Below are 12,305 nucleotides of genomic sequence, written 5' to 3'. Positions count from 1 at the left end.
ACCCGGAAATTAATCTCGAGTCGCTGGCCCGCCTCCTTGAGTTCCGGCTCCTTCCGGGTCGTAGCCAAGCCGGGAGGGCGGTTGCCTTGGAAACCGCGGCCATGGCTGCACCTGGTCAGGCGAGTGGTAGCACAACCCAGCGCGAGGAGCCGGCCGGCTCAGCAGAGTCGTCGGACACTGCCCAGACGTCAGTGCCCATCGTGTCCACCGTGTCCCCCGAGCTACCCCTCTCGCCAGGACAAGGCGTGGAGCCTCCGGGCAAGAACCTGTGGGAGCAGATCTGCGAGGGTAGGCAGCCCGGGCCGGCAGAGAGGGGCGGGACTCGCCAGGCGGGGTCCGCGTTCTCAGGGCGCCTGACGTGCGTGGTCCCCTTGGTAGGCGCGCGGCAGGCCCGCCAGGATCTCCATTTCACGGACGGGGAAACTGAGGCTCCGAGACTTTCGTGCGAGATGTCGCACCGCAGGCTTCCACCTTGATCCGTACTCAAATTAAAACCAGGGAAGCCAGGGGAAAGCGGAACAAAGGGGGACCCAGTGGTGTGGACAGTGGCTCTCCAACCTCACTTAATAAATAAGAAAGAATCTTTGGGAGAGAGATGGGGAGCTTGGTTAAAGCGTAGGATCCCAGTTCCTGCCCACAGATCCCATAATCAGGTGCAGGGAATCTGCACTCTTAACGTGCATCCTAGGTAATTCTGATTAGTTAAGTCTGTAGCCCGCAGGTTGAGTAAACATGGTCTCTACAGATTTGGGTTTTAATCCCTCTCCACTTCTGATCTTCCTTAAACTCCCCAAATGAAGTTTAGCGCAATTTCTTTCATGGCCCTACACTACTCTTGGTCGTGAGGCCTTTCAGTACTTTTCACATACGTTGAGCAAGTTACTGCCCTTTCTGTAAAGTGAGCAAAATAATGACAGCTGTTTTATGGTGTTAAGAGCATTGCAGCTAAATAGTCACAGAAAGTGCTTAGCAAACTGCCCCATTTCCAGCAAGAATTCGATAAATGTGAGCTCTTAAAAAATAATATTGGGTGGGGTTTTTTTTCTCCTCTAGATAGTAAGCTCCTCAAGGTCAAAAACTCAAGATTTTTCATTCTTGTGATTATTCTATGTCAGCTGTCTGAAACAGCACTTCCCAGAACTTTCAAATATGGTAGCCCTATTGATTGATCATGTTGTACACCTGAAACTAATTTAATGTTAAATGTCAGTTATAGCTCAGAAAAAAATGTGGAAGCTACTAGGCACATATAGTTTTGAGCGCTTAAAATGTGGGTAGTGCATTTGGGACTCAAATTTTTTATTTTACTTAAATTAACCAAATGTAAATAGCGACTGTGGCTAGTGGATACCATATTGGACAAATCAGGAAATGTTTGTTGAATGGGGAAAAAGAGTGAATGCACCAATATATGAAAGAAGTGGAAAATACAGAGGAGGAAGAGAATTGCGGACTCCGAGTTGATAGGTAACTCTCAGCGGCTGTCTGTTTCACCTCCCATCCAATGCTTGAATTCCTTTTCCAGTTTCACATTATATTTAGAAAAATCAAAGTTCTCCCTGTAATTTCTACCCTTTGGTCCTAACCCCTTGGTGTCATGACCCAAGTTGATCACTCTACCTTAAACCACTCATATTTGAAGGTAGTCGTGAATGTCTTTTCCCCAGAAAAGTGGAAGGAGTTTTGACTTCTTCAAGCCAAACAGTTCTTTGTAACAGAGTTTATTACTGGTGTGTTGTCTAAGGAAAACTGCTTATCTACCTCACAGGGCTGATGTGAGGACCAGGTAAGATAATATTTGTGAAGGTGATTAGCATAGTGTCAGACATTTAGAAAGAGCTCAATAAATGTTCATTGTTGTTAACAATGAAACATGGTTTGCCTTGTGTTTTAAAGTCAGAAGATTATTTTGGTCAAATAGCCCTGTAGGGAAAAGCAAAGACAAAGAGGTTTGGCGCTCTCTGTAAAGCAAGTGAATTGCTACTCACAAAGTGATAGAGTTACATCACGAAGTTAATGGGGTCAGAGATGGTGAATTATATACCAAGGCTCTGTCATGATTACTTTAAGCCAGATGAATTTCTTAACTGTTCTAACATGGAGTTGCCTATAACAAGCATATAATGGGTAAATTTCGTGCCTCACAACAAACATGAAAAGCAGGCTTTGTGGTAATCCTATGTTTGAGGTTAACTGTTACGTTCTATTAGTACATCTCCATTTAAAAAGCAACTCATCACAGCAAGTAGACCTGTGAGAAACTCAATTTCAGGAAGAAGAAATATAGAATAGGTAAATATCTGACTTAAGACTGTCTTACCTGGCTGATGCTGTGTGTGTGTGTGTGTGTGTGTGTGTGTACATGTATGTGTTTATATAACTTGACAACTTACTTGTAATTTTTCTTTAATTTTCGCTCTCAACTTTCCAGTGATGACTACCTCTGAGCTTTGTATCCTCAAAGGCACTTGTATCAGTATCAATAAAGTTCTTTCCTGCCAAGGCTTCTAATTAAATCTTATTCTTGCTTGTGACATGATTTTTAACTATGGTTTTAATGAAGACCGAGTCAAAGTATCAGGAGCTTACAGTCTCCTGTTTTGTTATTGCTGTTATTACTCTCATCAGCATCCTCATTATTGCCATTGGTTCATTACTCCAAATACTCTGCAACCTCAACCCTTAGAGCCATTGTAGAATCAGGTTCCTCCATCCCACCTGCCAGATACCAACATGGACCAGCTCTGAATCAATCCATGTAACCTTAGAGCAGCTGCTGAGTACAGCTGGAGAAAAGTGACACCAGGGGGCTCTCACACTGCCTGTCAGTCAACATCCCTCAGTGGCTTCTTCTGTTGCCCCCATCTACTAGCCCCAAGTTTCTAACCCCCTTCAAATGTTGGGTGGTATCACTTAGTAAATGTAGGAGACATTCATTGAGAAGAGTCAGGCATTTGGAGGCAGGAAGGGGATCCTTCAACTTCCTTATACCGATTAACATATTTGCATCTGCACACATACCCTGCTACCAGCAGCTCAGCCGGCATCTGGGCTTTGGTACCATCCTCTTGGCATCCCAGGATCCTGCTCTGTCACCCTGTCTCCTACATGTAACTTCTTTACTGACTTTTCCTTCCAAACATCCTGTGGTCTGTCATCTTGAGAAAAACCTCTCCCTTAGCACGTATTATCTTCTAGCTCTTGTTTATCCCTTTTCTTCTCTCAGCCAAGCTTCTGGAAAGAACACACTGCCCTTGTTCATACCACTGTCACTCCTTTTATCAACCCAGCGCAGACTAGCTCCTACTTACCTCATGGTTCCAGTGAAATTATTCTCATCGATTCTGTCAACCTATCTACCCATGCTGGGAACTGTTTTAAGTGTTAGGCTAGGAATGACTCCAGCCACTATTCTAGACACCCAGCAACTTTCGTTCTCAACGAGTGTCACCATCATTCACTCAGCTACCCAGTCCAGAAATCCTCACTGGATTCATCATAAGGTGAATCATTAAGATTCATCTTAACATGTTTCCCATTTGCTTTTCATGATCCCCACATTCTCCAATCCCTATAGATTCTACCTGCTTAATATTTGTAAGACCTAACTCCCCCCCCCCCCCCCCCCCCCCAGTTCTCATGGCTGCTGCTGTAGATCAGGCCCTTACCACACCCTGTTTGGATTGCTGCTATAGCTTTGTAATTGCAGAAGTCCTCTATCCAGACCCTGTTCCATAGGAACCCCTTTAAAATTCAAATCTGACCACATCATGCCTTGACCTACGATGATTTTCATAACTTTCATGATAAACAAACTCTTTAGCTTAAGATCTAAGCCCCTTAATGATCTGGATTCTGTCTTTTTTTTTTTTTTTTAGGTTCATCACCTACCATTTGCTCAAATCATACTAATGGCAACATTTATTGAACTGCTCTATGTGCCAGACACTGTGCTAGAAGCTTTTCCTCATTTAAACCTCACAGCAACTCAGGGCTTTGCCTGTTGTACAGGCAAAATTGAGGAAACCGAGGCAGAGAATTAAGGAAACTTAAATAACAAATGCAAATAAAAGCAAAATGTCACTTAAATATATATAAGATTGGTAATACCCTCGAGAAACAATCTTACTATTAGGAGTATAAATTGTTATAAACTTCTTGGAGGAACATTTGTCAATTTGGTCGAAATTTTAAATTATTTTTTCCTTTAACAGAACAATTCCACATCTAAGAATTACTCCTATAACAATATCTCTTTTCCAATCAATCTATATTTCACCATATATATATATGGTGATGCTCCTGGCAACATTGTTTGTAGTAATGAAAAATTGGAAACAACCTAAGCACTCATTATGTACACTGGTTAAATAATTGTGGCATATCATATATGTAGCGATCTTGAAAGATGGCCAAGATTCAACACCTAGAATGGTTCTTGGCACATAGTAGGCTCTCAGTAAGTGTGAACAAAAGAATAGATAAAGAATCAAAAGTAACTTGCTATATTCTTCATTTTGTTCATTCATTCATTCAGTCAGCAAGTATTCTTTGGGAATATGATGGTGAGCATAAACAGACCCGGACAATTTCCCTCACTAAACACAGTCATTAATTTTTACAGACTTCAAATGAGGATAAAACTGATAGGAATTATGAAGAAAAAGGACTGTGCTATGAGGTTCTATACTTGGATGATTTGGCATGGTCTAGGAGATCTAAAATAAATGTACTTGTGTGTTATATGCATATGTTAGTAAATACGTTGAAATACAGTGGTTATGGGTTATAATGGGATTGGACGTGACTTACACTCTTTACACAAGACAGGTCTGTATTATTTGGAATTTCCTCATCATAGCGTGTATTGCTTTTGTCATCAGACAAAGCTCTAAATATTTATATCCTAAGTCTGAATAAATAGTTTTCACACCATGTTTGTGTTTCTCAAAGTGTTTGGGAAAGAAGAGCGAGTTTATATGCTTGCTTGAGAGGAAAGCAAAGTGGTAGAGCTCAAGCTGTTATTGTGGGTGGAAATCTAAGATGGCTCCAAGGATTCCCACTCCCTACTGCACACATCTCCAAGATATTCAATCAAACACAAATCTAGGCATTGCCATCAAGGGATTTTCCAGACATTATTGAAGTTTGTCATCAATTGACTTTAAGTTAGGAAGATCACTGTAAGTGGGCCTGACCTAATCAGGTGAACCTTAAGTCAGAGTCATTAAAGCAGAAGAGACTCCTGTTTGCCTTGAAGTAGCAAATAACCACATGTGGACTGTCCATGACGAGGACTGAGGGTGCCCTCTCGGAGCTGAGAGTCCCACCAACAAAAAGAAAATGGGAGCTTCAAACCTACAGCCACAAGAAACTGAATCCTGTCAACAACCAATGATCTTAGAAGAGGACACAACCCTCAGATGAGATCACAGCCATGAATGGCCAACACCTTGATTTGAGCCTGATGAGATCCTGACCCATACTGGACTCCTGACCCATGGGAACTGTGAAATAATAAATTTGTGTTGTTTAATGTTGCAAAGTTTGTGGTGATTTTTTACATAGCATTAGAAAACTAATATAGCTGGTACTGGGCAAGATTGCTTGCAACCTACAGGCTGACATACTGGTCCCCAGCCTGACACCTAGGAGTTAAGAAAAAAGAAGTCAAGAGATGTTTCACTGACGAGGAACTAGGTATCCAAGGAACTATGTGTCCAATACAATTTTATTCATTCCATTGATACCATCTTGCTCAGAAACTGTTTTTTCTCATTGCTGCAAAGTGACTATATTTGTCATTAAAACATTGACTTTTCCAGAAATATTCTTACCACTTTTTTTTAGGGATGTAACTAATTTAGCCCCAAGCATTTCTGTCCCTCTCCAAGCAATAGTTCTTGTTACCCTGCAGAACTTGTATGGACTGTTCATTGCATTAGGCTCTCCAACATGTTGACTGTGAGCAGCCTTGAAACCTGGCAACCTCACTGCACATTAGAATCAGCTGGAAAGCTTTAGGGGTGCCTGGGTGGGTCAGTGGGTTAAGCCTCTGCCTTCAGCTCAGGTCATGATCACAGGGTCCTGGGATTGAGCCCTGCATCGGGCTCTCTGATCAGCGGGAAGCCTGCTTCCCCCCCTCTCTGCCTGCCTCTCTGCCTACTTGTAATCTCTCTCTCTCTGTCAAATAAATTTTTAAAAATAAAAAAAATCAGCTGGAAAGCTTTAAAAATACTGATTCCCAGGCCTCCACCCTAGGTCCATTGAATCAGAATGTCTGGGCCCAACTCCGGAAAGTTATTTTCAAAAAGTTCCCCAGTGATTCTTTTTTTTTTTTTTTAAGATTTTATTTATTTATTTGACAAACAGAGACCACAAGTAGGCAGAAAGGCAGAGAGAAGTGGAAGCAGGCTCCCCGCTGAGCGGAGAGCCCGATGCAGGCCTCGATCCCAGGACCCTGAGATCATGACCTGAGCCGAAGGCAGAGGCTTTAACCCACTGAGCCACCCAGGTGCCCCTTCCCCAGCGATTCTTGTGTGTAGCCAGGATAGGAAATTACTGGAGTTTAAAGCAGAACTACTCCTACTTGTGCATACAAGTCACCTGGGATGATCTTAAAATGAAGGCTCAGATTCAGCAGGTCAGGGGTGTATTTGAGGTGTTGCATTTCTAACTCCCCAGAGATGCTGATGCTGTTGGTTCTTGGGCACACTTTGAGTAGTGGGGTCTTTATGGGATTGCTCTTCCAGATGCATACCCCGATCAGGCCATCCTGCCTTCATGCTCATCCTCATGACTGCAAGACACAGCTCATCTCTCTGTTGCTTTTACAGTGCCCTCCCACCATGTGCTCCTCTTTTTCCTTTCCTCCCCTCCTCTCTATATAACTATTGGTGTCTTCCCTTGGCCTCTGTCCCATTCTCTTCCTCCTTTTATTCCATGTAGTTATCATAATTTGTGAGCAAAATCTAAAGTTGTACCTTCTCAGCAAAAGAGGCTCAAATTCTTACATAAAGCCTTGAGTCTGGCATACAAGAGAACAGTCATCTCATCCATTTTAAATAAGGTGGTTCACAGTAGTTATTAACCTATAGTAGCCAGTTGTTTTCATTTCGATAAAACATCGACCAAATTAAAATTTAAGAATGTTTTCTTCAGAGGAAAGGAAATTGTATCACAAACTGCAATGAAGTGTGGAATTAAGGATGTTTTTTTCCCTGCTCCCTTTAGAGTATGAAGCTGAGCTGCCTCCCTTTCCAGAGGGATGTAAAGTCAAACAAGAAGCTATGATTTCTGTGAGTATCGTCCAGGCCCCAACCTAAACGAAAGGCTCTTATGTGACAATGGTGCTGATGTCATGAGTTAAGGAGGTGGGAAAGGGAAGGCACCGGAATTAGAACCAGAAATTGGGGCCAGTCCTAGCTCTACTACTACTAATGGTGTCACTTAGAGGGCATCATATAACCCTTCTGACCCTCAGTTTCCACCTCTGGTAAATGGAGCAGATAATCCTTGACTAACTCGCAGGACCTCTGTGGGGCTCAGATGAGACCCTGGATGAGAAAGTTCTTTCTGAAGGAGCCAGCACATGCCCATGTTGAGCATACTTGGGGAGAGAGCACATTTCTCTATGCATACCAGTGTGGGCAAGATGAAAAAGACCTTACTAAGAGGGCCAAGGAAGGGGGGCCCTCAGACAGTATACTTGAAGTAAAATAAGGGCTTAATGGAGTTTAAAATAAAAGAGCAAGGCTCTGAAAGATTCAGGGAATTGAGCAGGGTCACAGAGATAGGACCCAAACCTAAGTCTCTAGAATTCCAGTAGGTTATTGCAGCCGCCACTACCAGAGATTCTAAGAATTTCTTGCCTGTGATTGTTCTTTTTTCGTAGCATCCTGTTCTTGCTCTGTGGATGTAATGCTTTCTCAAATGTCTCTGCAGATACCAGTTACAGTTCCCTTCCCTGAATTGTTTGTGCTTTTTCCAGAGTCCGTTTTTCTTGGTAGATCTTGATATCTGTCCTTTATGCTGTGGATGTTTTGTGTAGAGAACTCTTGTTACTTATTCAGAATTTGTATTTTGATCTGAGTGGATTTTTCTATGTAGCTGGTATGATTTTCTTTTGCAGTCATCCATGTGCGTTTGTCTTCTGGATGAGTCTCTTCTATGAATAGAAACATTGACTAGGAGCTGGTGGGGAGTGATTGTCTAATGGGAGACTTTTCTTCCGGGTTGCAGGCAGAAAGCCTCCAAATCATTGGAGAGCTTTTTTTTTTTTTTTTTTTCTCCTTTCGGCTATCAGCTTGGCCAATCCTAGAAGTCAGTGGAAATCACTAGAATCACTGGCAAGGAGAGAGAACTGGATATAAAACATGGTGGGAGGGGCGCCTGGGCGGCTCAGTGGGTTAAAGCCTCTGCCTTCGGCTCAGGTCATGATCCCAGGGTCCTGGGATCGAGCCCCACGTCGGGCTCTCTGCTCGCAGGGAGCCTGCTTCCTCCTCTCTCTCTGCCTGCCTCTCTGTCTACTTGTGATCTCTGTCAAATAAATAAAATCTTAAAAAAAAACAAAAAACATGGTGGGAATGGAGCTTTATGTATATTGAAAGGAGCAGAAGCAAGAGGAGGGGAAATGTAGAGAGCAGGCCAGTGGAGCCCCAGCTGGATTTTCACTTAACCCCTCCTGTTTATCATTCCTTCTCTCATTCCCATCCTCTGAGGGGATTAAAGCCTTCTGGAGTTTTGATGGGAAGAGGGACTCCCATCAACTGGCACAGTTTCCTCTTATGGATCCTGGGCTACCCTTCCCTCTCTTCCTTGACCACAGGCTTCATCTCTGTTACTTTTGGAAATGTTTGCAAATCTTTCGTCCACTAATGGTTCTCCTGTTCTTTTTCTCTATTAGGGCTTTATTCCTTGATTGTCATTTATAGGTGTCTCAGAAGGGAAGAGGGCACAAAGATTTGTACTCATTGTGCCCCTTGAACCTGAAGTTAATACAGAATTTTATCCTTTGTTAGGTTACACAGGAAAATACAGTTATTTAAACTATTTATATGAATTGATTCTCCCCCCAATGGCCCCCATCAGGTTTCACCATTAGAGGAAACGGTTCTCCATGGCTTCAATACAGAGCACGTTTATTCAGCTCCTCATTTGACCATGGACTCGCATGTACTCTGTCCTCAAGTCAAGTTGGAAACAGTTGATCCAAAAACATGTAAGTAAGGGAGATTTTGTCTTTTATAATGTGGGGCTTGTAACATTGCAAAACTACAGGGTGGGAATGGGGTGGACAGACCTCAGGGAGACCACAAAAATATGAAAGAATATCTTCTTATTTTAAGTTTAATTTTATCTTTTATTTTTTAATACATATCAGAATTTTCTTATATTTTTTAAAAAAAAATTTTAAGTAGGTTCCATGCCCAACATGGGGATTTAACTCGTGACCCTGAGATCAAGAGTCACATACTCTACTGACTGAGCCAACCAGGCGCCCCTTAATTTTTATTTCTAAGAGAAGTAACTTTATCCCACTGGTTTATCTTTAAGGATGAAATATAAGAAAGATGATAAATAACAGCAAGCATACCTTGATTCTACATTAAAATCAAAGGGGGGAATGTAAAAGGTGGATGAAAGTATCACGCTGCCCTGTCTTGTGGGTTGAAGTCAGAGGTGTAGACTTTCTCCATCTTCTCCCTGGGACCAGTTCCTCAGGCCCTCCCTGGGACCAGACCTCTCCTACCATTTTGTTCTGTTCTCTCTGCTAGTGAGCTTTGGGCCTTGGCAACCACCACCACCATTACTGTGGACATAATGCCCCATCCATTGTACCCGCAACCTGTTCCTCTCCTCCTCATTCTACCACACTTCCCTTGCTTATTTTCCCTCCAGCCACACTGGCCTCCTTGCTGTGCCTGTGGCCCCAGCCCTGTGCAGGACCCCGTCTACATCCTCGCCAGTCCACAGAGGCTCAGAAAGATATTTTCAGTTTCTTTAATAACACAGCCCAACTCAGCAGTCTGAAGTAAAATGCAACATTTAAGGTCCTGTTACTTCACGGACAATACCTTTTTTTGGTTCAGAAACAAACATTTCTCCCAGATTCATCTGGGCCATTTGGGATTTTCAGTAGGATTTTTTTTTTGTTTGGTTTAGGTTCCCCCAAGGAATATCTGGAAACATTCATCTTTCCAGTTCTACTTCCCGGAATGGCTAGCCTGCTTCACCAAGCAAAGAAAGAAAAATGTTTTGAGGTCAGTTGCTCTGTGGGGTTTCTTTATTTCTAAATGCTCAGTAATTCATTTTTATCAGATGGTACCTCATTATCTCAGTACCATCAAGTGGTCATTCTCAAAACAATCCCTTTGGGAAGGAGAGCTGTGTTTTGGTCACCCACTCAGCTGCAGCCATGACATCTAGTTGTGCACACACATGCACTGCCATCTGTCTGGCCACTTGGCTCCAGAGAGGTTTTCTGCCTTCTTGGCCTCCCTGCCTGCCCTTCTCCTGGGTAACTGGCATCTACCAGGTTTGTTGGCTGCCACTGACTGTGTATGACGATGAAGGCTCGCCTTCTATTTTATCTGATTCTGGATTGATCTTCCCACATCTGGCCTCTCCATATTCCACTTCATGCTCAGTATCACGCATGTAGCTTGCTTCAGGAAAGGTCTGACCCACTGTCAGTGCTCGCTAAGCATTACTCATGGTCACACTGCAGCCAGCTTTCTGTGTGAATGGAGTTTGAATCCTGGAGCACCCTCCCGTAAATACCCCTGTGGGGGCACCCTCTTTTCTATGGTTGACAGGATACTTGGGGGTGCGTGTGTTCCATGCACAGTTTTGAATACTAGAATTAGGATGGCCTGTGTGAAGAGAATAAAATAGCAACAATATTTAATATTGACCAAGTGCTTGCTCTGTGCCAGGTGCTTTGCTAAATGCTTTAACATTCACTATTTCATTCAGCCCTCCAATGGCCCTATGAGATTCCTTCTATTAGTGTCCCCTGTATTTTACAGATGAGGAAACAGAAGAACAAAAAGATTTAGAAAGGGGATCAAGATGAATTTGCAGAGTTAGGATTCAGATCCAAGTTATGATTCAAAATGATACTTAAAAAATTGGCAGTAACTGCAGTGCAAACCTCAGTCAGCTTGCCACATCCCAGGGCCCTCAGAGCACTCACAGCTAATGGTATCAGCTCTCTGGTTACCCTTCAGCACAGTCTGTCTCTGAGAAGAACTGCGTGTCACCCGGATGGTGCTTTTATATACTAAGGAGACACCCATAGCCTAGATAATCCTAATTTCATCCCTCCCAAATGATGGAAGTTGGAAGCTGTCCTCTAAATAGCTCCAAGAAATACTGATTTTTAAAAATGTCCATGTTTTCTGAAGAACAAATTACTTGCCATAGGTTATAAAATCTGAACTGATTATATTTCTTTTCATTTGCTCATTTGGCTTCTCCTGAGGGCTAAATATCCATCCCCCATTCATAACTGACCTTCCCCCTCTGCTGTGTGCTGTTAACAGGTGCAAAGTGCAGCAGGGTGGAATGGTAGTGAGCCCAGGGACCAGACAGCAGAGCCCCTAGCCTGACCCTGCCATTGTCAGGGGCTTTGTCTCTCTGGCTTCAGGTCCTGCTGCTAAATGAGGGAGACCAGACCATCCTACAGGTCATATTTCAGGGATCTTTTTTTAAAATCTTGCTGTTGGCCATAGTATATTCAGTGTTCCATGGCTTTTATTAGATTGAACAAAGGATGGCACACAATGATTAAACAATGACATGAGCACAGTGGAATAATCTGTGTTTAAATATGCATATAGAATATCCAGAGACAGAGTAAGTCACCCAAATGCAGCTCTGTTCAACAAATATTTATTAAATCCTACTGTGTACTGATGACTGGGCCAGACCCTAGGAAAGGACACAGAGAGGACCAGCTATGGCCTTGTCCTCAAGAAAACCACAAACAAGGGATGCCTAGTCAGTTAAGCATCTGCCTTCAGCTCAGCTCATTATCCCAGGGTCCTGGGATCAAGCCCTGCATCAGGCTTACTGCTCAGCAGGGTGCCTGCTTCCTCCTCTCTCTGCTTGTCAAATAAATAAAATCTTAAAAAAAAAAAAAAAAAGAGCGGACGTGGGGAAACAAGAGTGGATCCAGGAGCCATGAATGCACGTCTAGACCTTGGCGCAGCTATATTCCACTGTGCAGACTTTGTTCTGATTTCTTCAACTGTTATTCTTCTCATTTATACCCCTTCAGAGGACACAAAAATCAGCTGAAA

At 43.0% G+C, this 12,305-nt stretch overlaps 1 protein-coding gene across 1 annotated transcript in view; it reads left to right on the top strand.

The window, feature by feature from the left end:
- The first annotated feature begins 89 nt into the window (after window positions 1-89).
- LOC111156236 (IQ motif containing K) overlaps window positions 90-12,305 on the top strand; it is a 122,574-nt gene continuing 110,358 nt past the window's right edge. The window contains exons 1-4 of the mRNA XM_022516987.1: window positions 90-288; window positions 7,234-7,298; window positions 9,091-9,220; window positions 10,165-10,262. Of these exons, the coding sequence (XP_022372695.1) occupies window positions 102-288; window positions 7,234-7,298; window positions 9,091-9,220; window positions 10,165-10,262 (480 nt within the window). The 5' untranslated portion in view covers window positions 90-101. The remainder of the gene's footprint in view (window positions 289-7,233; window positions 7,299-9,090; window positions 9,221-10,164; window positions 10,263-12,305) is intronic.

The sequence above is a fragment of the Enhydra lutris genome, unplaced genomic scaffold (genome assembly GCF_002288905.1).
Source record: "Enhydra lutris kenyoni isolate GAN:26980312 unplaced genomic scaffold, ASM228890v2 scaffoldscaffold45, whole genome shotgun sequence".
Taxonomy (NCBI): domain Eukaryota; kingdom Metazoa; phylum Chordata; class Mammalia; order Carnivora; family Mustelidae; genus Enhydra; species Enhydra lutris.
The sequence above is the reverse complement of the archived record's forward strand: the minus strand, read 5'-3'. Positions and strand labels throughout refer to the sequence as shown.